We start from the raw sequence: 24,904 nt of genomic DNA, 5'->3' as shown, positions 1-24,904 counted from the left end.
AATCTTTAGTGAAATTGAATGCTAGTGAGCAGTGTCTCTTGAGAAGCCCAAGCTTACTGGAAAACAAAGGTTTCCCTTCAAAGCTAGCATTTGTCCTCCTCACTGGAAACATTGGTCATAAATATTCATCGGGCATCCTCAATACAGCACTAAACCTCAGACATTATCAATTGGCTTAAATTCATGATTTATAAGTTCTAGAATGAGGAAAAGGCCTCGTAAATGTACAAATTAGCACCATTTTCCTTTTTGTAAGCAACAAAAGGTCTCGATTGTCTGAATGCATGCTGTTGCAGGAAAAAGGGAAGATTTCAGTTGCTCGAGGGAGCATTGTTGACAATAATTTGAGCTAGCCAAAATTGAAGGCACTGAAAAAGAAGCCATGGCTCCCAGGGGGTACATGACCACAGATGGCACTCTAAGAACCAGATTGTTTATATCAAGACAGAAGGGAAAGCATTCAAAAACTGTGGCAGTGTGCTTTTGGGCTCATGAAAAGAACCCAGACGTAGCATTCAACAATATCATTATGACCACCATACCTAGGTCACTTCCATCAGCCTCACCGGCCAGTCAGTCACCATGTGCAGCATAGAACATAAAATACAGCACCCATAATAGCAGTAGTTCGGAATTTGCAACATAATCTATTATGTTTTTACTTGTATTCTTGTTAGAGTTCACTTTGTTGTGGGTTGACTGCACCAAATATGGCATAGCCAGACTTATGGAGCTACACATGCATACTCGCAAACACGTACAATAAGTTGAATTCATTTGAACCTAGCTTTTGAAGAATAGTTGCATGATTCAAACAAAGTGACTACTATTAAGCTATTGTTATAGACAATAGCAAATCCAGAAATAACATTTACTTGTATTCTTGTTAGAGTTCAGTTTGTTGTGGATTGAAAGCACCAAATATGGCATAGCCAGACTTACAGAGCTACACATGCATACTTAAACACATACAATAAGTTGAATTCATTTGAACCTCGCTTTTGAAGAATAGTTGCACAATTCAAACAAGCAACTAATATTAAGCTATTGCTATAGAAAATAGCAAACCCAGAAATAACATTTAAAGGCGGGAAAAAAATTGCAACATCCCTCATTTGGAGACCATAAGATCAGAAATGTCTCAGGAAAAAAGAACCAATTCATGACCGTGAAAGTAACCAAACCCCTCTCCCAGCTAGCTGAATACATTAACCAATAACTCAAACTGGCTTTTAGCACATAATGTTACTCATGGAAGATACCCCTGCATGACACTCATTGTGAAACCATGACAGTAAATCAAACCTGACATTGGCACTTAGCTGATATTCAAATAGACAAAAGCAACATTGAACACCAAATACAAGCAAGTTGGAAGAAATGATTCAAATCATGTGTTGAAGTGAACAATGCAACATATGCAGCTTTTGCAACATAAATTTAAATGGTTCATATGGGAACATGCACTATTACCAAGAAGTGTGCATGCCGGGGAAGAATTCCTTTCTCATTTGCATTAGAAAGTATGCTCAAATGGAATCATGTGCCTGCATATAAAGCATGGCTTGTGGCAGAGTATAATTGTCTCAGTGACCTGGGGTATCATACAGATAGCATCTAGCAAACAGGGAAAAACCCAATAGACAAGGCAGCCCCTTCCATGGAACCTATCCAAATCTGATCACGTCAACAAAAGTTCATACGAATAATAACATTCAGATGATTCTATTTGTTGCAGAAAGTTATTTGGTAGTCCAATTTAACTGTATCAAAGCTCAGAAATGCAGAAAAAATAAGCAAAACGGACTGCATGCAGGACATGCCTTGAAAGGGTCATAAGTTGGCAACCTGTACTGCAAACAAACATAAAAATGAAAAGAAAAACCATTATCAGCTACATAGCAAATTTTGAAACTATGCAACCATAATCTATTCATTACAGATAAATGATACACCATTTTTCAATTTTATATGCTGGCAAACAATTATTGTCCTTATCATTACACAGCTGTGACTAATAGACCCATCAGGTTGCAGTGATTGTGATCACCAGAGCCACTGCTTATGCATATTAAACACCCTGGATAGTCAGTGCCCAAATTCATCCCTCCCATCTTCTATCCCCCATCCCATACTTATTATATATTGCTATGCAAATAATCCTGAGAACTTGCTGCATCTGAATAGCTGGAAAGAATGATGTTGCCTTATTTGATCATAAAAGAATATATACCATTTTTCAATATTAAATAGTTAATATGTTTGCAATAAAATTATTGTCCTCACCACCCTGATCCACTTGTTCAGTCTTTTGTGCATCTAGGCTGGTATTTCTACCCAGAATATTATCATTTTAGCTGAAGTTTGTTAAAATTAATTATCTTCACAGCTCTGCAATGCAAGATTTGCTTGATTGGCTTTGGTACAAGGCATCTAAATGTTGAGGAATCTACTGCACCTCAAAAGTTACTCCTTAGGTTAAAGTAGTTATCTTTATAAACTCTTTTTAGCTTCTCAGGTAACAGATCTATATGAACTCTTTTTAGCTTCTCAGGTAACAGATCTTTATGAACTCTCTTTAGCTTCTCGGGCAGCAGATCACAAAACAATTTTTCTCCAATTTTCCATCATGCTTAGACCTGGCCTTGCCTTCAGAGCAATCCTTTCCATCTTTGAAATCATGCTTCTCAAACAGATCCCTTTGCTGGCATCCTTGCTTTTTCAACTCCACAATTTATAACCTGAACAACATCATCTGGCAGATTTAGATCGAGGCCTCTGCTGGGTACATTTAACCTCTTCAATCATGATCCAGTAAGGTGTTTGCATAGATCCATCACAATAAAAGCTTTGACACATGATATGATCCCTCAGTAATATTTCATTGTAGACAAATCTTCCGAGATTTCTGGTGAGCTTTGCAAATCAGCTTACCAAAGATAAATAGGAAAATTTTGAAGACTTGTCAATTCTGTAACAATACAGAAATGCTCCATAACAGGAAATAATCCGTGTACCAAGGCTTCAAGGATGATGTTTATTCCCCGCATATTACCCGAGGAATATAGGGCACTCCTCCAGATCGCAGATTCGTCTTTCTTCTAAACAAAAAGTCAGAATGAAGAAATCCTTTGCAAAAAAGAGAACATGTGAAGCATCTATGTCAAAAAGTTTTAAGTTTTCTGAGATCCACTTGTACAGATCATCCTTCAAGACCATATGCTTTAAACAAAAAATTGTCTGAATATGAAAGGATTATTATTTAAGTTAAGAAGTTTTGCTCCCCTACTTCAAAGGAAGGAAAGTGATCCAACTTAAATTTGCATCCATCGAAACCCAAGGAAGCCAATCTAGGTGAACACATCCATGCATACATAGGAGACAATTTCTCTTACAGCCTAAGGTATGAAGGGTCGAATAAATAAGATGGTTCCAACCAAGTTGTAAAAATTTTATCTATGGCCTAAGGGAGCTAACATAGACACACAGATCCATGCAAAAATCCTTCGCCATAAAGTGTGTAAATGTAAAAACATAGCCTCCTGTCCACAGTTCTCTTGTTGCTTCAAACTGCCCCAGCATTGCTGCTACTAAACACTGCAGTAAAAGAACTTATACCAAAGCCATGCCTTCACTGAAGAACCCTCACAATTTGGCTGGTACAAACGTTTAAAACCTTTCGTGGCTGAAATATTAGCTTTAGTCTTTAAACAGATTAAAAGGGTAGCCACAGAGATTATCTGAGATGCCATTCAAGATTGGGAAATAACCCTGCTGAAGCTCAAATTCCAGAGATAAATGACACTTGTATTGTTATACGTGCAATGGCAAGTGAAAGGTGCAGCATCCACCTTTAGCAGACAAGACACTCATCTGCAAATGTATGGGAAGCCGAGTCATTACCTAGGGAATTAAAAGTAAGTAAAATTATAAAAAGTTCAAATTCACAGTTGTGTTCATAAATTATAGAAAACAAAAACATTTTGCACATTGAGACTCACTTGAACAGGTCTTCTTAGTCATGCTAACATCTATTATAAATCTTTCAGTTGCAATTTTATAATGTCGTCTGCATTTTCATCCATCGAAGCTTCATTAGTAGCCCCACCTTCACCATAAGTTGAAACAATATCATCCAAGGCAGTCTTATTAATGGACACATCTTCAGCATAAGTTGTATTGATTTCATCTAAGGCAGCTTTACTAATAACCTCATCTTCAGCATAAGTTGTAACAATATCATCCAAGGCATTTTCATTGATAGAAGTATCTTCAGCATAAGTTGCAACGATTTTATCTAAGGCAGTTTCATTAATAACCTCATCTTCTGCATAGAATGAAATGATTTCATCTAGGGAAGTTCTATAACTAGCCTCATCTTCAGCATAGGTCGTAACGATTTCATCTAAGGCACTTTTGTCAATAGCTCCTTGCTTAGTGTCCACTGATCCAGATATAACACTTTTATCCAAAAGTATTTTATTAGCAGGCTTAGCTTCTGCATAAGTTGTAATAATTTCATCTAAGGCACCTTTATTAATAACCCCTTCCTCACTGTAAGTTGCAACATTCTCATTGAAGGCAGTATTGTTAATAGCTCCATCTTCAGCATGGGTAGCACTCTTATTTAAGGCAGTATCATCAATAGCCTCATCTTGATCATCCATAGCAACATTCTCATCAAAAGCAGTATTATTTACAGCTCCATCTTCAACATAAGTTGAAACATTCTCATCAAGGGCAGTTTTATTAATAAAACCATCTTCAGCATCAGTCATAACAATCTCATCTAAAGCAGTTTCATTAATCACACCATCTTCAGCATCAGTCATGACATTCTCATCTAAACCAGTTTCATTAATCACCCCATCTTCAGCATCAGTCATGTAATTCCCATCTAGGCCAGTTTTGCTTTTATTAACTGCACCATCTTCAGCATCAATCATAACATTCTCATCTAGGACAGTTTTATTAATTGCTCCATCTTCAGCATCAGTTGCAACTCTATGCCCGCGTGTTGAATTATTATGTCCATTTACAATAGTTGCCTTCGGTTTAGAAGTTCTTCTCTTTTTAGAAATCCACTTAACAGGAACTGGAGTAAGAAGAGAATTAGTACAATTATTATTTGCTGGTTCGACCTGTCTCTTAAGATCCTGGTCCATGCTAATGCCTAGTGAGATGGCATTATCAAGAGCAACTGATCCATTTGGTGGACATCGCAACAGACTGAACAAAGCTTGATGATATGTCTGCAGTGCCATTGATGGTCTAGCCTTCTGACGATCACGACAAACCATTCCAGCCTTAATAACATGTTTACAAATGTTGCCTGACATAGACCAAGAACACTCACAAAGAGCAAATTCTGAACCAGGATTCCAAACAATGTATGTCCTTGACCGATCACTTTGGCTAAGAACCTTTGCAGTGTGATCCTTCTCATTAAAAACAACGTCACTGTCTGCAATTAAGAGTGCCTTGCGCCATGATGTGGAAGCAAAATTTTCATCTCTGATATATCCACATAGATCATTTTCTACTGAAAATTGATCAACCCAGAAGTAAGCATGCACCTCATTAATCAGTTTGTGTACCAACCAATCAGCTCGTTGATATGTGCTCACGTCTGGCAAAATTAACATCCTAGATTTTAGTAGAGAATGATATGCTTCAATGGCTGCACAAGTCTCCTGACTTGCAACAGGTAGAGTCCTCATTGCAGTCACCCACATCTCTACAAGAAAAGAAATCAATATTAGCATTATTTGTGTGTGGAGATTGTTTCCAGACATACGTTAAAAAGCCACATTAGCATTGTTTAGGAGTTGAAAATTTATTGACATACATCAAAAATAAATATAAATTGATGACACACCTATTCTTTGCATCCACCTTGCTTTGAAGTACTCCACAAAGGCACTATGGTCTACAAAATCTTCCATAAAATCTTCCATAGCATTGATAACATTTGACCCACTCCATGTATTATACATGATGTGCCCAAGCCGCTTCAACATCTCTCGCTGCATCTCAGGATTGGAACACTTCTTTATAATATTTCTATGCCATGCATGACGTACATGCCAAAGGCACAAGAGAATTGTGCACTGAAACACATCCCTGCACAGAGACATGATATGAGGTTAAACATTCTCAACATAAGCTACCAGAAATGACAGCTTGCAAGTCACAAACCTGATTACAGAAATTTCTGTTGATGCGTCATCAATAATGAAGCCATTCAATCTCCACGTAGAATCCTTTGCACGAACTCTATCGTGAAGTGTCCCCATCCATTTGTAAACATCATGACTTTGTAATCTTCCAGCAATGATCCATGCAATAGGAATTGCGATTTGGTTTGAATCAAAGGCAAGAAGTGTATAAATTGGATACTGCATGTAGAACAAATGGTCATTATTTTATTGTTCCTTTCATAACTATTAATTAAGAAAAAGGAAAGACCAGAATAAGCAAACCTTAAATTTCTTGGTTCCATAACTGGAATCCACAGCTATAAGACTGTTTTTTCCAAAACGTAGCATTTGCTGCAATTGCCACTCTGTTTGAACTCCAAGGATGAAAGCATCAATATGAGAGGATTCCTGGTAGTAAAAAACCTGATTTTGATGATTTTCAACCCACAATTTAATGCTCAATGCATCATCTGAGTCCAACTCATGTGTAGATCGTCTGATGTTCCTATCTACTGTGCGTACAAACCGGCGAGAGAGGAAAGCATCACGATTGCTAGGGCCACCTTGCCTCTCCACAACATTTTTGTGATTTTGAACTATACTCTCCACAGATATTCCAGCATATAGCATTGATGTTATCTGTTGTCGAAGTTCTTCTGAGATGTAAGGAGCATATATTGCGAGTGTTCCAATGGCCTTAGTATCAAGTGGTCCATGGCAAGGAGAACCAGACTTATCAACATGCTTCTGTTGGTTGTATATAATAAGAGCAACAGATGGTTGAGCATACAAACGTTTCACAATAAAATGGCACATACAACCTCTCTTTGTATGTGGTCGCCCAGCACTACTTTTCTTCTTTGATGGTTTAATACACTTTCTACTGGGCCTTGATGTTCCTCCTTTCCTGTGATCATCAGGGCCATAGCAACACCAATACCTGAACAAGATTCAAAGAATTAGCAAAACTCAATAAGTAAAGTGAAACACAATTAGCAAAACTCTAAATAAATTGTAACAAATTTCTTCCACAACTTGTAAAACATCTTGATCATAATGTGGTAAAATAATATTGCAATTCTATATCCACTTACAGGATATATTCCAAGTAACCATCTACCCTTGGCTTATATGAACTATATTCTGTTTTTTTCCTCCTTGCCTCAACACGAAACTTTGTGGGATATTCAATACTCGAGGATTCTCCCCTCACAAAGTCATCAACTCTAGAGAAAGGAATGCGGGCAACATTATCAACATTCTGACCCCAACCCTCCACCTTGGACCAATTAAGGTCAGCCGAGGAAAACACAGCGGTGGGTGGTTCTTGCACCGGAAGCGTCAAAATATCATCCCATCTTGCCATCTGCAATGAAATGCAATATACTAAACATGATACCAGTAAAAACTTGCTCAAAAAAGTCATCTGAAACTCCTTTTATAAAGGTAACATGAAAAACAAATGCAATGGTGATACAACTTCTTGTTTGGACATAACCTTAAATCAAAATATGCTTTTAGAGCACAATTACATTTATCATTATATATGACACATGTTGTCAAAATCACAGACAGTGTGAAAACATTGAAAAAAAAAAAATTATTCACTTAATAGGATGTTTGTGTAGAAATAATAAAAATCATATTAGAGTGATTGTCGTGGAACAAGAAATCTGAATTTTTACCAAAACAAGTTAGAAACTAGGAAACAAAACAAAATTACCATTCTCTGCCAACATCCAAATGGCTACTAGTTTGGATGAATTTGACAAGGGTGATGAAATGAATTATAAATGAAAAGATGCAACACAAAAACACAAGATTTTTATCCTGGGAAACCACTTTTAAAGGATTAAAAAGATGGTTGTCGTAATTTGTAATGAACCGTACGAATAGGCCACTAAACAAAACCCTAAACTTAATACACTGCTAAAATATATTGCTGAAATAAAAGAAATAATAGTGCCAATGTATTCATTCAATGAAAACCAAATGCAACAAGTTCTCAATTGTATACAGCCAGTTAGGGTTTCTCTGTAATGTGCTATTTCATAATGTTTTGGTGCTGAAATTTGCCATATCATTTGTAAAAGCACCAAAACATTATGACATAGCACATTACAGGGAAACCCTAACTGGCTGTATACAATTGAGAACTTGTTGCAACTACAGATTGAAATGAAGAACCTAGATTGATCAAATGGTGGAGATTGAATGCCGAAGATGATATGGTGAAAGTGCAACTCCACTGGAAACTCCAAATAAGCAATTAAGCACAAATGAAAAGACTGAAATATCCTTCCCACAGCTGCAATAATTTAGGTGATCTTTCACACCCTCAAAATTGCGTACCAATTGAGAGTTTTCGTTCTCAATGGCCAATTGTGACTATTTGCAGAAACCCTAGGCTCCACAACGCACATAAGCAAAAATCAATAATAAATCTCGATGATAGGCAATGAGCCCTCAATGCCTATTTATTTATTTATTTTCTCAATAGGTCGGCCTCCTTTTTATTTATTCATCGCTTCTTCCAGCAACCTCTAGAAGATTGATTTATTTAATGATTTTATAAAATACCACTTTATTGAGTTAATTAAATATAAAGTTATCTTGTAATATTTTTTATTGATAACTTTATAAATAATTTAACTCCTCCAAAAAATGGGGACATTACAAGTCCGCCCCTCCTAAAATTGCTTGGCCTCAAGCAATCTTAATGCTGGATGCTGCAAAATCACTTCTCCCTCCCAAGTAGCATCTTCAACAGGTAAATCTTTCCACTTAACCAGATACTCTCCTGCGACGCTGCTTCTCTCTACTATCCAGAATGGATTCTAGCACTAAGATCAGTTTCCCCTCATCATCCAAGGGAGGTAATACAACAGAAGGCATCACATTCTGACCCAATGCCTTTTTGAGGCGTGATACATGAAACACATTGTGCACTTTACTATCTGTGGGAAGCTCCAACTCATAAGCCACCTCACCAACTCGTTTGATGATCTTGAATGGTCCATAATAGCGTGGCTTGAGTTTCTCTGTACCACTCTTTTTGAGAGTGGACTGCTTATATGGCTGCAACATGAGGTAAACCATATCATTTACCTCAAAACTACGCTCAATCCTCTTCTTGTCTACATACTGTTTTTGTTGTTTCTAAGCTCTAGCAATGTTGTCTCTGAGAGTATCAACTATATCCTTACTTTCCTGTAATAGTTCACCTGCACGGGGTACTCGACTATCTCCCAACAACAAATCTAAGAAACTAGGTGCCTCATAACCGTAAAGTGCCATGAAGGGTGTCATTTGTATAGTCATATGATATGTAGTATTGTAACAATACTCACAGAGATATATCCATCTGACCCAAGCTCGCTGTTGATTTGCCACATAATTCCTCAAATACCCTTCCACCCATTTGTTTACAATCTCTGTTTGACAATCAGTCTGTGGGTGATAATTGGTACTAGGTGTAAGCTCAGTGCCACACAACCGAAATATCTCCTGCCAAAAGTGACTCATGAAGCGGCTGTCCCTATCACTCCCAATGCTCCGAGGCAAACCGTGTAATCTAAAAATCTCCCTGAAGAAGACCTCTGCCACCTGAGTTGCTGAGTATGTAGTAGCGATAGGGAAGAAGTGAGCATATTTTGTCAACCTATCCACCACCACATAGATACAATCGTGCCCCTGGGCCCTGGGCAAGCCCGTAATAAAATCCATAGAGATGCACTCCCACTTCCTGTTAGGAATAGGAAGTGGCTGTAGGAGCCCTACTGGATAAGTGTGCTCTTGTTTGTTCTGTTGGCAAACATGACACTCTTGCACATACTGCAAAACATCAGCCTTAAGTCCCTTCCAAGTGAACCGTTCCCTTACTAACCTATAAGTCTTGAAATACCCAGGATGTCCTGCTGTAGGTGAATTATGGAATGCTCTCAAAATCAACTGCTTCACTTTCGATCCTGGGACTAAGTAAATCTTGTTCTTGTAAATGATCAAATTATCTATGAGAGTGTATTTGGTGTCAATTGTTGTTCCCTCCACCATAGCAGAGGCCCACGTGTCTTTGGCATATTCTGCTACAATCAAGTGTCGCCAATCTTCTGATATCCGAATCATAGAAGTGAGGTGTGGCCTACGGGATAAAGCATCTGCAACAATATTTTGTGTCCCCTTAACATATGTGATATCAAAATCATATGCCTGTAACTTACTCACCCACTTCTGCTGACGATCATTCAGGTCCCACTGTCCCAAAAAGTGCCTCAAACTATTATAATCAGTTTTAATACAAAATTTGCTGCCCACAAGATACTATCTGAATTTGACCAAGGCATGCATGATGGCCAGCATCTCCTTTTCATATATGCTGAATGATCTCTCAGCCCCTCTAAGTTTCCTACTCTCGTAAGCTATAGGATGCTTGTCCTACATGAATACAGCACCAACTCCCTCTCCAGAAGCATCACATTGAAGCTCAAATGGCTTCATGTAATCAGGCAATGCTAATACTGGGCATGTAGTCATTATTTTCTTGAACCGCGTAAAACACTCCTGTGCCTCCCGAGTCCACACAAATGCCCCTTTCTTCAGCAAATCTATCATGGGTGTTGCATGTCGTGAGTAGCCACTAACAAACCTGCGATAGAATCCACATAGACCAAGGAACCCTCTTAACTGTGTAAGGTCCTCTGGTGGTGGCCAATCAACAATAGCACGGATCTTTTCAAGATCCATTCGCACTCCTTCCGCACTAATGATGTGTCCAAGATACAACAATTCTGTCATCTCCAAATCACATTTGGACTCCTTGGCATACAAGGACTCGCTCTGTAAAATGCTTAATACTGTCTCCAAGTGCTCTAAATGTTCTTGCCATGTCCTACTATAGATCAAAATATCATCAAAGAACACTAGCACAAATTTCCTCAACTGATGGTGGAAGACCTTGTTCATAGTGGACTGAAAAGTGGCAAGTGCATTAGTCAAACCAAAAGGCATGACTACAAACACGAAATGCCCATAATGACATCTAAAAGCAGTTTTTTCAATATCCTGCTCTCCAACTCTGATCTGGTGATAGCCTGATCTCAAATCAATTTTTGTGAAATAACAAGCCCCATGCAATTCGTCTATCAACTCATCGATGCGAGGGATGGGATACTTGTTCTTTATAGTTCTCTTATTCAACACCCTGTAATCAATACACATTCGTAGAGTACCATCCTTCTTTTTTACCAAAATAACAGAAGATGCAAAGGGTGACTTACTTGGTCTAATGTGTCCCATTGCTAGCAACTCGTTGATGGTCCTCTCGATCTCATCTTTGAGTCGTTTTGGGTGCCGGTATGGTGTGATCATGACAAGCTTAGCACCTTCCTCCAACTCGATAATGTGCTCAATACCTCTGTCTGGTGGCCTGCCTGGTGAAATCTCACTGAATACCTTCCCATACTTGATTCTCAATTTCTGAATATTTGGATGATATTCAATCTTATGTTGCCCCTCCTGGGTAGGCATCAAAGCGCATATTGCCGCCCACTCTATATTATTATGTTTGGCTAATATCTCCAACCGCCTAAATGAGATAGTCCTGACATCACCATTACAGATAGCCTTCAGCACATGAGTCCTGCCATCCACCACGAATCGTATCTCCATATCCTCCAATCTCAAGGTAACCTCCTTCAAAGAATGTAGCCATTGCATCCCAAGTACTATGTCCAAGTCACCCATGTTGACCACATGATAGTCCGCCTTAAACTCATAGTTGTTCAAGCGCAAAGGTAGATCTCGCACCATCCTATCACAACGAAGAGTATATCCATCAACTACCTTAACTCTCAGTCCCTCGAACTCCTCAGTAATGAGTCCACGCCTCTCCACAAATCGTGCATCAATGAAATTATACGCGGCACCTATATCCAACAGAGTAATAATCTTTTGTCCTGCCAAGACTCCCTGAAATCTGAAAGATCCCTCTCTTTGAATACTAGACAGACATGCCTCCTGTAAATGTATCTCTGGAGCCTCTTTTTTCTCAGCACTATCTACCTCTTGTTCACCCTCTGCCTCATCAGGATCCTCATCATGGTGCTCTGAGATGTCTGAATCTGAACCTTCAATAAGCCCACATCACCTAGTTAGCCTTCCCCTTAGGCTTCATAGGACAATCATGACCAAACTCATAGGGACCTTTGCAAAAGAAGCATAGCTTCTTCCTACGCAGGTCATTAAGTGTTTCCTTATCCCAAGGTGCAGCTAGCTTGTCTTTTGAGTCACTAACCTTCTCTTTACCCTTGCTGAATTCCCCTTTGTTATCTCTAAATGATGAAGAACTCTTTGAACTAAACTAGTTTGCTGGAGCTGCAAGTTCCATACTGCGGGCTTTCTTCATGGCTTCCTGTAATGTAGGAGGATCAAAGGCCTTTACCCACCCCTTGAGTGGTTCAGTTAATCCCTCTGTGAATAAAATAACTAGCCTCCTTTCTGAAATGTCAGGCACCATCACTGCAAGCTTCTAGAAGTCATTGATAAATTGTTCTGAGCCTCCTAACTGTCTCAACTGGGCTAACTCCCGGAAATAAACTTCAGAATTTTTTTTATCAAACCTTTCTATCAATTTATCCACAAACTCTTGATAAGTGGTTACCTGATTGTGTTGCAATGTGATCATGCCATGTGTCCACCAATCATGTGCTGCCCCATGTAAGTGTAAAGTGGCATACTTGAGTGCTTCAATTTCTATCATAGTCTTCAAAGATAGGAAAGTATCCACCTTATGAATCCAAGCACGAGTAGTCATTTTTCCACTGCCATCAAGTGTGGGTAATACCAACTTGTTCGTGACCTGTTGCAACTCACTGTGTTTATCTACTTGCTTCTGCCTAGCAGCTCTATAGTTCAGGTACCTGTCAAAAGTCCATCCATCCTGTACATATTCTATTAATGAATCCCACTCATTCCTCGCTTGTCGGAGTTCATCTACAATATCTGTTACCATAGCATCAGGTGTGCATGCTAGAGTTTCTTCTCTAAATGTAGGACGTGTGGGTCTATCAGCTATTCCAGACCGTGTCCTATGGTGTGATCCTGCTATACTTCTGTCATCCTGATCATGATTATTTCTCCTATTTTCCCCAATCAAGTGTTGCATCATAACCATCATTGCTTGTGTACTTGCCTCTATTGACTGTAGAAGCCTCTCCTGTTGCTGTAAAGTCTCATCATCTCGCACACTTTTGGATGGCCTTGGAGAATGTCTCTCAGCCATATTCTTAGTTATGCTGGTTCCTTTGTAAACTAAATTAAATGGTGGTTGGGTAACCCTATCAGGCTGGCAAGAAACCGCTCTGATACCACTATAATGACCCGTACCAATAGGCCACTAAACAAAACCCTAAACTTAATACACTACTAAAATATATTGCTGAAATAAAAAAAATAATCGTGCCAATGTATTCATTCAATGAAAATCAAATGTTTTTACAAATGATATGGCAAATTTCAGCACCAAAACATTATGACATAACACGTTACAGAGAAACCCTAACTGGTTGTATACAATTGAGAACTTGTTGCAACTACAAATTGAAATAAAGAACCTAGATTGATCAAATGGTGGAGACTGAATGCCGAAGATGATATGGTGAAAGTGCAACTCCATTGGAAACTCCAAATCAGCAATTAAGCACAAATGAAAGGACTGAAATATCCTTCCCACAGCTGCAATAATTCAGGTGATCTTTCACACCCTCAAAATTGCGTACCAATTGAGAGTTTTCATTCTCAATGGCCAATTGTGACTATTTGTAGAAACCCTAGGCTCCACAATGCACATAAGCAAAAATCAATAATAAATCTCGATGATAGGCAATGAGCCCTCAATGCCTTTTTTTTTTTTTTTCTCGATAGGTCGGCCTCCTTTTTATTTATTCATCGCTTCTTCCAGCAACCTCTAGAAGATTGATTTATTTAATGATTTTATAAAATACCACTTTATTGAGTTAATTAAATATAAAGTTATCTTGTAATATATTTTTATTGATAACTTTATAAATAATTTAACTCCTCCAAAAAACGGGGACATTACATAATTCCTCTTCTATCAGAGTTTCTCAAATGAACAAATACAAGTGGATTACATTCTCTGTTAAGCCCTTCTACTTCAGCTCTCAACTTCTAGATGATACACAACAAACTCTCCTCTTTCTAGATCACTATGGATGATTAAACCAATACTCCGACTCGTTCTTTATAGCCAATTATAACTGATGTTGATTGTTCACTCCTCTTGTCAAGTTAAAGGAATAAGAAACAGAATTGGAAGTAGAAAAGTCAATTGTTTGTTTCACGATCTGTTACTTTTCAACTATCGAGAGCTTTGCAAGTCTTTTTTTTTTTTTTTAATTAAAAGCTTTTCATTAGTGGTCATTCAGATTGTCTCCATGTACCAAAAGGCCCTTACAATGTTTACAATTTGAAATTGTTTCCTCACCTTACAACTATGCAAATGATATAGTATAATAGTAATGAAAGATTTTAGTGCGCAAAATAATAATGAAATCCATCATTTTTATGCTTCAATTTCTCCCTAGGAGTGGTATTGTAATAATTGACATAATATACACATGTTTTGCAATGACTTGATTATGACTTATATATTTTAAGATTTTATTTTTCATTTTGTAATTTCCAAGTAACTAAATAGAAAATATGCAAACAGCAGCTGAGACTAACAGACAGAGATTTCTAGTGGAGACCCTATGATGAATAGTGGGGCTTCTTGCATGTAGTGTCAAAACCAAGGATCAAACCTCATGGGATAACTTCTACCACGTGAACAATTAAGATTGCTTACCCACCAAATTAAGCTAGTCTTAATTTGGAAAAAGTTTTGAATCCTTTAAAAGGTGATGATAATGATGTTGGAGGTGATGCACCAAACCCTAGCAGCAGCAAAGGTTTCTCCATCAGGTAAGGCACACAAAAGAAAAAGCAACTCAGACCAAGACAGTCCTAGCAATGATAGTGATCCTGGCGGTTCTATTTTTGGAAGCAACTAGGATGGGGTGGACAAAAATTCCTCTGTTTCTCTAAATGACCATTTTGCAAATGCCCTTGCTGTGACAGTTAGAGCTACCTCATTCAACAATGCCATTTTGATGAGGATGATATTGGTTATGATGCAGAAGATGGTAGTTTTGATACTGTGCTCCTTGGCACAGATGATTGTATGAGTGTATGTGTCGAGGTGGATGAGCTTCTCCCTGACAAACTACTGGAGGCTCATCTTAAGTCATAGGGATCTGATATTGTAAAGAAAGCTAATAAAGTTGTTCCTGAGAGAAATCAGTGTTGGGGGTTGAAAAAAGGCTCTCTTTGAAATGTCCCTTTTCTGATTTTATATGATATTTCCAACCTCTAATCAGATCTTTAAGATCAAACAACTAATATCACAAAGATCCTCCAAATTTCTCAAGAAACCCCAAATCGGGTATGCCAAAAATTGTGCCAAAAGCTTCACAGCTTCACAAATTATTAATAAATCTGAAAGTGGACATTTTTACAGAAATTTCAACAGCATAACAGCTTACAAAATGACATTTCCAGATCTGTATAGCCTTTACACAACAGTTCTCAAATGTAGGACAAAAACTATGCTCATCGGGCTCCCGAAATTAACACAAAAATGCCCGGAAACACCACAAAAACACTAATAATCTATCTCAGAAGTTTAATCACGTCCCAAGACATATATTTAGCTCTATTTTAATACCTTAAAGTCTGAAATACAGCAGCAACCCAAACTGATATGAAATACTCAACTGAAAACAGCTATGAAATACTCAACTGAAAACACCAAACTCATACAAAAAAACACACCCGAAACCCACAAATCTGCACTGTTCAGCACAAAGGCAAACTCTGTATGAGCATGCACATGGAATGGCTTCAAACTCCCGTCCTTAGCCTTCTTGGAAACCTGCAAACTCCCGTTCTTGGGTCTCCCTGGAAACCTGCAAACTCCCGTTCTTGGGTCTCCTTCTCCACAGGTTTGGCAGCCTCTGAAGAATAACAAAGAATGAGAAAAAATCAAGTTCTGTGATCCCCCCAAAATGCCTCCAAACCCCTTAAAAGAGGGCATAACTGTAACTCACGTCCAAGAGAGGTTAATGAAACATATTTTAATAATAATTTTCATTTATTAGTCCAACGGTTTCCAAAGATTAACCCCCTTTTTTCGAAACTTCACTTTCTTGGGCCTGCCTGCCTTAGCAAAGATTATTATTTTTTAATTATTTGAAAAGGGGACATGACAAGTCCTCCCCTCCCAAACATTGCTTGTCCTCAAGCAATGGCTGAACAATAAACCAATCAATCCACCTGAATCCCAAATGTACTCATGAACTATACTACTACCAATTAACACAGGCTCCTGCAATATCCTCTGCAATATGACCAAGAGGAATCCATAATCAAACGGACAATTATAGCTCCACCAAACTCCAAAATCACAACTTCCACAGTCAGAAACCCATGAGACACAAACTCTTAAAACATCAAAACCCAAGTAAAGTGGACTACCAACATAGTAAATACCATCAATGCATTCCACTGGCCTATACGGAAAGTACAATCCAACTCTGCAACAATGGTAAACGCTCTCGAATGAAACTGTACCAAGTATGGAGAATCCACACACTGTACAACTCCTGCAGTCAACACAACTCTGCAAATCACCGACCACTATCTCATAACCATAACTTCCATGCACTGTTGATGGTGAAAAGACATTACAAGATAAAGAGTAAGAAATGGAATCCAAACCAAATTTGCCTGCCATCAACTCCTCAAAACAAGGATCAAATGCTAACTGATGTACATACCCTGCAATATAATGTTGATTAAAAAAACCAACCTCAGTCAACAGCTCACCATGAACAAGTGATACAACCCACTGTGACTGATCACTAGCTAAGTCAGGAGATGTCATAGCCAAAGGAGTAGAATCAATAATAACACCCACTGAAGCATCACTCCCAAACTCCTGCTCTAAGTCACATATTATCAAGATGTCAACTGCAGAACCTATCACCATGTCATGCCCATCACAACTCTCATCTTGAGGCATCAAATTATCCCATAACTGATGATAAGCACTAGGAACCAAAGTACATCTCTGTATCATTATCTCATCAACATGGTCATCAAAGGTAAATTGATGAGCGTACCTCACAGTGTAATGCCGATAGAATGCGCCAATCTCAGTCAGTGGCTTAGACTGTAATCTAGATGAAACTAACTGCAATTGATCGTTAACCATGTTGGAACTGACTACTACCTCCGAAGATATCACCAAGGGAGTAGTATTACTAGCAGCAACCATGCCAACTGTCGACTCACCAATATCACACATGATCTTTGATACATCTCTAGTCTCCATGCCATCAGTACTAGAGGCCACCACCATGTCAGGCATACAACAATCTGCTACAACACCCAACTCAACTGAACCTGACTCTAGTGGGAATGAACTTGATATGCCAATGTTAGTATCAAGAATGGATGCATCCCCATCTCCACTGTCTCTGACAATCTCAGCCATGGACATCCTTGGATCACCAAACACCACAGCTTGTGACTGTATAGAATCAAGTAAAGACTGTAGTCGCTCTAACTCCATGGTCACCTTAGCCAAATGAAACTGTGACTCCCTGAAAGCCAACTGTGTACTCTCAAGAATCTCAGAAGTCTCCTCAAGCTGCTCAGTAAGCTCACTCACCTCATCTTCCTTGGCCAACAATGCATCATATGCTGTACTGCCCCACTTCATAAGATAATCTCTGTCGGCTACCAACTGCATATAATCCTGTCTCAGAATCTGGATAGCCTCCCATAAAGAGTGGAACTCTGTCAAGGAAAGATAACTGCCTCCCTGCTCATCACTAGTAGGAGAACCCCATCCATAAACTGCTAACAACTGACGAGCAGCATCGAAATGCTGGCAAGTGATAGCAATGTTTCGGTCACTAACTCTCAACTGATTAGACACATGATGGCACTGGCTTGACTGTCTCCTACAAACCTCCTCTGATGCACTGTCTAAAGGAGTATCCTCAAAGTTACTAGTCTCTAGAGTATTACCATCCATATCTTGTGAATCAAATCTAAAACTCATATCAACATACGGAGTATCAAAAACATTAGCATTGCTGTCCAACTCCTCTATACCCAAGGAAACTAAGTCTTCAAAACTGCCCACTGCATCCTCCTGGATGTCATCAATGCCAATATGATCCTGGGACTCATCTATACACACTGCCAAATATGAAATATCATCAACACATTCCAACAAGTATGGTCGACTGGATATATGAACAAAGCCCAACATTGGTGTATAAAAACTAATACCAACATCAGACAAGATACTGACACAAGAAAAGACAACACCATGTAATCTGCTAATCAAATCCATGATAGCACCCAAACAAACACTGCTACCAAAAAGTGTTAAAGATCTCCAGTCAACTGAATCCCAAATGCCAATATAACAATCTCGAGTCCATATCCGTAAACTAGAATCAACTGGTAACTCAAGCAAACTCCTCACCTTTGTAATATGACCAATACCAACTAACTCCACATACCTGTCATGATGAGATAATGAAGTCACAATACTATCTTTGTTCACCTTCAGCTGGCTGGACAAATCATGTGAAGTACTACCAGCCTCAACCTCATGTGATGAAGCATCTAACTGTGCCTGGTACTCTTTCTCAGCAAAGTCATGAATGCTCAATGTCTGCTCATCTCTACCAGGTATCTCACCATCATGCACAACAACATCCTCATAATCATCATCCTTGAGGTCAAATCTATCTATCACTCTTTGACTAAAATCATCAAATGTAGTTACCTGATCATGACCTTGAGTAGTCATTCCATGATACCACCAATCATAGGCTGCATCTTCCAAGTGTAGACTTGCAATTTGAACAACATCACTCTCCTTCATGGGGTTAAGTGTGAAGAAGGTCTGTAATTTTTGTAGCCATGCTCTAGCTAAAATTTTATTTGTTCCATCAAAAGTAGGTGCTATAAACTTGCTTATTTTATTTTTGAGCTCTCTTCCACTTATGTCATGCTCCCTTCTGTACTCTTTCTTGGGCATCAAAGTGTTCATCATATCCACATATTCTCTAAAAGGAACTGAACTACGAAAGTCATCATCTAAGCCATTATAAGTAGCTCTTAATGTAATCAAGTTACCTGTAACCTCTTCCATAGGATTAATGGCTGGATTTGGTACTGGTGGCTCATCTGCAGGCAAGAAAATAGTTTTGATTGATTTAGATGGTGTGGATTTCAGATTTCTTGACTCCTCTGAAGTGCTCCCTTTCTCATTAATAGATGCAACTCCTTGTAGTTTTTCTGTCAATATTCGCAAAGCCTCTCTAGTTTCTGCCAAACTATCCACTATTTGCTTCTGAGTATTTTGGATGTCTTAGAAGAATTTCTTTGCCATCTCATCTGGATCAGCCATACTTTTCCCTTCCTTGGATTTTGTACTTTTACTTTCAACTGGAGGTTTGATCAAAATTTCTTTATTCTTTTCTCGCTGCAAATATCTTTTTTCTCTTTCACTTAGTTGCATGCAACCATAAATTTTGACATGCAGCTGATTAGAAGCAACATGCAACCACCAAATTCACCAAGAACTAACATGCATATGATTAGAAGTAGAATGAAACCATAAATTTTGACATGCAAGATTTGGGTAATTATCAAAATTGACATGCAAGATCTGGGTAGTTGTCAAAACTAGCATGCAAGATCTGAGTAGTTGTCAAAACTGACATGCAAGATTTAGGTAGTTGTCAAAACTGACATGCAAACTTCTACAACCACCAAATTCACCAAGAACTAACATGCAAATGATTAGAAGTAGCATGCAACCATAAATTTTGACATGCAGCTGATTAGAAGCAACATGCAACCATAAATTATGACATGCAAGATTTGGGTAGTTTTCAAAGCTGAAATGCAAGATCTGGGTAGTTGTCAAAACTGACATGCAAGCTTCTACAAACCCTCAGGCTGGCAAGATCATGGCTCTGATACCACTGAAATGTCCCTTTTCTGGTTTTACATGATATTTCCAACCTCTAATCAGATCTTTAAGATCAAACAACTAATATCACAAAGATCCTCCAAATTTCTCAAAAAACCCCAAATCGGGTATGCCAGAAATTGTGCCAAAAGCTTCACAGCTTCACAAATTATTAATAAATCTGAAAGTGGACATTTTTACAGAAATTTCAACAGCATAACAGCTTACAAAATGACATTTCCAGATCTGTATAGCCTTTACACAACAGTTCTCAAATGTAGAACAAAAACTATGCTCATCGGGCTCCCGAAATTAACACAAAAATGCCCGGAAACACCACAAAAACACTAATAATCTATCTCAGAAGTTTAATCACGTCCCAAGACATATATTCAGCTCTATTTTAATACCTTAAAGTCTGAAATACAGCAGCAACCCAAACTGATATGAAATACTCAACTGAAAACACCAAACTCATACAAAAAAAACACCCGAAACCCACAAATCTGCACTGTTCAGCACAAAGGCAAACTCTGTATGAGCATGCACATGGAATGGCTTCAAACTCCCGTCCTTAGCCTTCTTGGAAACCTGCAAACTCCCGTTCTTGGGTCTCCCTGGAAACCTGCAAACTCCCGTTCTTGGGTCTCCTTCTCCACAGATTTGGCAGCCTCTGAAGAATAACAAAGAATGAGAAAAAATCAAGTTCTGTGATCCCCCCAAAATGCCTCCAAACCCCTTAAAAGAGAGCATAACTGTAACTCACGTCCAAGAGAGGTTAATGAAACATATTTTAATAATAATTTTCATTTATTAGTCCAATGGTTTCCAAAGATTAACCCCCTTTTTTCGAAACTTCACTTTCTTGGGCCTGCCTGCCTTAGCAAAGATTATTATTTTTTAATTATTTGAAAAGGGGACATGACACTCTTCTCCCTCTATGGATTGATTCTTTGCTTGAAAACAACCAATCAATTACTGAAGCTTATGCTCAGAAAGTTTTGGAGGATAAAAATTTTGTGTTCAGTGCTGATTTTGTTCAATCTGATTTTGTGAACATGGGTGAAGTACTGAAGGTTGTTCCTCCTTTTGTTGTTCCTGCTTTATCCCCTAGGTTTTTTAAGGAACTTTGTGAAAAGAAGGTTTGTATGTGGCAAGACATTGGTACTTCAAGCTTGCAAATAAATATGTCTGGAATGTGTCTATAGGGTGTTTTGGATAGGGTGATTGCCCTTCGGTCTCTACAATGTTGGTTCTTTTGGAGAAGGTGATTGCACTAGGGCCTCTCCTGAGGCTATAGTGGAGGGGTAAAAATACATTCAAATTGATGTCTTGAATTCTCTTACTACTAGGTCATCTGCTTGGTGTAGAAACTCATTTGTGGGGAGATTTTGTGGCAATCATCCCAACATTGACACTATCAAAAGATGGATGATTTGAAGTAAGAAACTAAGAGGTCACATTCAAGTAGCTGCAATGCTGAATAATTGTTTCCTCTTTTCGTTTCCATGTTTGAAGATTGCTCAAGAACTCTTCTAAACAAGTTTCTTGTTTGGGTTAGAATGTCAAAACTGCCTTTGGAATTCGGGAAATTATTATTTTTATGCTCATTGTCAACGTTTGGAAATTATTGTGCTACTCATGCATCACAAGAGTCAAAAAACAGTATTTCTTTTTCGCTGGATTCTGTGTATTTTTGGAGAACAAGATGCTCCCTACTCAGATTACCTCATCTTCGAAGTATTGTGTTCAGATACAGCAGATTGAGTTTGAAGACTCTCCTGTTGTTTCCCATTGCCTTTATATAGTGGGCCGTACTTTTATGACTTGTTCTAACAACAAAAAACACCATTTAATTCAGAGGGGAAAGGATCATACTCCTACTATTGAGGAGTCTATTACATCCTTTAAGAAAGTGCAGAAGGACAATGAAATGAAGTCTGTTGTAAGGGCTACGGTGTTGTATTCCTCTTCAAGAAGTTCAGAGGAGAAAGACAATTTTACTCTATTAAAACAAAAATTGTTGGAACGAGATATTGGGATGATTGTTTGTATCACTTTGTAATGCCCTCTATTTTGAAGTTTCTCTGTTGTTGACTGGCTATGTTTTGTTGTCTTGTCGGTTTTACTGTTAAATCTTTCCTCTCATAATAAGGATACGGGCCGTTTCAAAACCCCTGCTTATCTTAATCAAAAGCAAACTGAGATTTCATGAACAACCAAACACACGCAGAATTCACCACTTGGATTACCTCATTTTTCAAGAAAAATCAAAACTACATGTAGTGACCAGAATAAGCTGAATTTCAAAATTAAAACTTACAATGAGATGTCAACCAGAACTACAACCAATACATTTATTATTCAAATAAAGTATAATGCCTACTCTGACCTTTTTAAATTCAAATCAACAGATAATTGCACAATATCATGGTTGCAGATATAAATTTGTCAACAAACCCTACATTAACAGCTGCAAAATGAAACCGCACAACTCATATATTGAACAATATGATCTAGCAATTTATGGCTGTCTTTATTATACAGTGTATGTTCAACTTACAACTCATAGAAGCATGTAATGACCAACAATGATGTTGTAGAGTGATGCGGCCGTCTGATGACTGGATAGATTAAAATAACAGCACTACCATATTTTAATCCTCACAATTGCTGCGACTTTCTCCAGTAAGTTGGCGCCTCATCTGAAACTCTAGACGACATCATACACATCAAATATGCTGCAACTTCCTCCAAAAAAACTGCAATTTTTATAGAATTTTACTGTGCTAGGACTTCTCATTCGAATGGCCACTAAAGCAGCCACAAAACGCTACAAGCTCTACGAAAATGGGCAGTGTTGAATTTCCTCCAAAAAGAGCAAAAATATGCCACGACAGGCCTGACTCAAAACAAAAAATGTGGTGCTCAATTTCTCTAAATCGTCCTTAACCTCCCTTTTAATCGCCAAAATCACCCTCCGAAACTGAGTTGCGCTATTCACACTAACGCTAAATTGGCGCTACAAATCTACTAGAAAAGCGATGCAATTCAGGTCCAAATTTCAAATTGGTTTGCTTGAACAACATCAAATCGGTAGACCTAAAAATGATGAAATATTCTGCAATTTAGTACACTTGCAATCTCCAAATGAAATTGCTAAAGTTACCTAGGCCATAAGAGTCATTTATTTTATTACTACCACTTGCATTGAAAGATAAAAGATGTGCCTTTTTGTTTTTTTTTTTTTTAATGAATATTCTTTTTCTATTAATAAATTAATATACTAGTTACAAATTCACACAAAAAGGGTCGGGGGATACAGGATAACCCCGCCAAAGTTCACATGGTCATAGTCAGAATCAACAACTAATCATCAAAAAAAAACTTTAAGCAACCCCTCAGGCTGCCAAAGCAGTGCCAGTTGAAGGGGTGGTTCATCTCGTTCATTAAAACCCCAGTCATCCTTGGGGTTAGCAGGCAGACTAGGAACAGTCCAGCCATCAACAGCGTCATCAGGAATCTTGTCTTTATCTTTATCCTTTGTTCGCGACAAAGAGATAGCCAAGTTCAAGTGGGAAGGCCACTTGTCAGAAGCAATAGAAGGAGCACTATGAGGGGGAGCCATCGGACTCGGGGACTAGCCAAAACCACGTCAAGGTGGAGAAGTGAAGTGGCAACGTTGCCAACCACCATCGCCACCCCTAGGAGAGCAGTGGCAAGGAGCCTAGGAGTGTGGTATGTGCGAGCGGCGAGCATAGAAGCTGTGCCCCTGGGCAGAGTATGGTCAACCGAGGTGTCGGGAGGCACTCTGGTGACCGTACAGAGCATGTTACCCCAATGATTGAGTAGCTCCTGAAGGTGGGTCACCTCCAGAGCCACTTTATTAGCTTTGACCTAAATATGCATCATGACATTATTACAAATGCATGCTTTAGTGTACATAGTAACATTGATATCAAGAAAGTTGTGAGTGAAAAGAACAACATTCCTATCCTTCCATAAAGTAACAAAATCTTCATCCCGAAGGTATGCTAGATTTGGGTAAATTTCCTAGGAATCTTGGGGAAATCACCCAACACAACCATATGTCAATTAAAGGGTTCTGGTCTAAAAGGCTTAAACAAACCATGTATCCACTGCCAGTAAATTTGAGCATGCCTATAGAACCAAAAAATATGCAAAAACAATTTTGGTTGCCCACAAAAAAGACACCAAGGATTAGGAACCCCAATATGCTTGAGTTGTGGCCTAAGGGGAAGCCCTTGAAAAAGCAGGCACCAAGCAAAATGGGCAATCTTGGGCTCAAAGATAGTACTCCAAATTGTATCAAAACACATCCTCCATTAAGAAAGAGAAAACTAAAAATGCCATCATTGCTTGAGAGTATCCACCATGGGAAGATGAGGAGAGAGCCATCGATATCCTAAGCATGGCTTGTAACTGGTGAAGGGTGTTGCAGGATACCACTCCCAATCCTTCCACCAAGGTCGGACAGACTGAATTCCCACCTTGTGAATTAAACGATATGGAATTGGAAAGAACAGAAGATCAAAAGTATGTCGATCTTGATGAGCAAGAAAAA

General features: G+C 38.6%; 1 protein-coding gene and 1 pseudogene across 1 annotated transcript; one reads left to right on the top strand and one right to left on the bottom strand.

Annotated features, from left to right (window-relative positions):
- The window catches only part of LOC149577013 (reticulon-like protein B8), a 122,030-nt pseudogene extending 118,925 nt beyond the window's left edge, over window positions 1-3,105 (top strand).
- Window positions 1,907-23,240, bottom strand: LOC149577012 (uncharacterized). The gene is made up of 7 exons (XM_089821617.1): window positions 22,883-23,240; window positions 7,295-7,566; window positions 6,483-7,140; window positions 6,199-6,398; window positions 5,879-6,123; window positions 4,002-5,737; window positions 1,907-3,873 (listed from the first exon to the last, which is right to left on the bottom strand). The coding sequence occupies exons 2-6, from the start codon at window positions 7,564-7,566 to the stop codon at window positions 4,035-4,037; spliced, it is 3,078 nt and encodes a 1,025-aa protein (XP_089677743.1). The 5' UTR covers window positions 22,883-23,240; the 3' UTR covers window positions 1,907-3,873; window positions 4,002-4,034.
- Window positions 23,241-24,904: the final 1,664 nt, after the last annotated feature.

The sequence above is a fragment of the Cupressus sempervirens genome, chromosome 1, assembly GCF_028749045.1.
Source record: "Cupressus sempervirens isolate cs-2001-9-10 chromosome 1, ASM2874904v1, whole genome shotgun sequence".
NCBI classification, from domain to species: Eukaryota; Viridiplantae; Streptophyta; class Pinopsida; order Cupressales; family Cupressaceae; genus Cupressus; species Cupressus sempervirens.
The sequence above is the reverse complement of the archived record's forward strand: the minus strand, read 5'-3'. Positions and strand labels throughout refer to the sequence as shown.

Bases quoted from the DNA above. Each gene is read 5' to 3' on its own strand.
- LOC149577012 (XM_089821617.1), bottom strand. From the start codon at position 7,566: ATGGCAAGATGGGATGATATTTTGACGCTTCCGGTGCAAGAACCACCC. The intron at 7,141-7,294 runs GTAAGTGGATAT...AATCTTGTTCAG, and splicing joins GGTTACTTGGAATATATCCT to GTATTGGTGTTGCTATGGCC. The intron at 6,124-6,198 runs GTTTGTGACTTG...GTCTCTGTGCAG, and splicing joins ACAGAAATTTCTGTAATCAG to GGATGTGTTTCAGTGCACAA.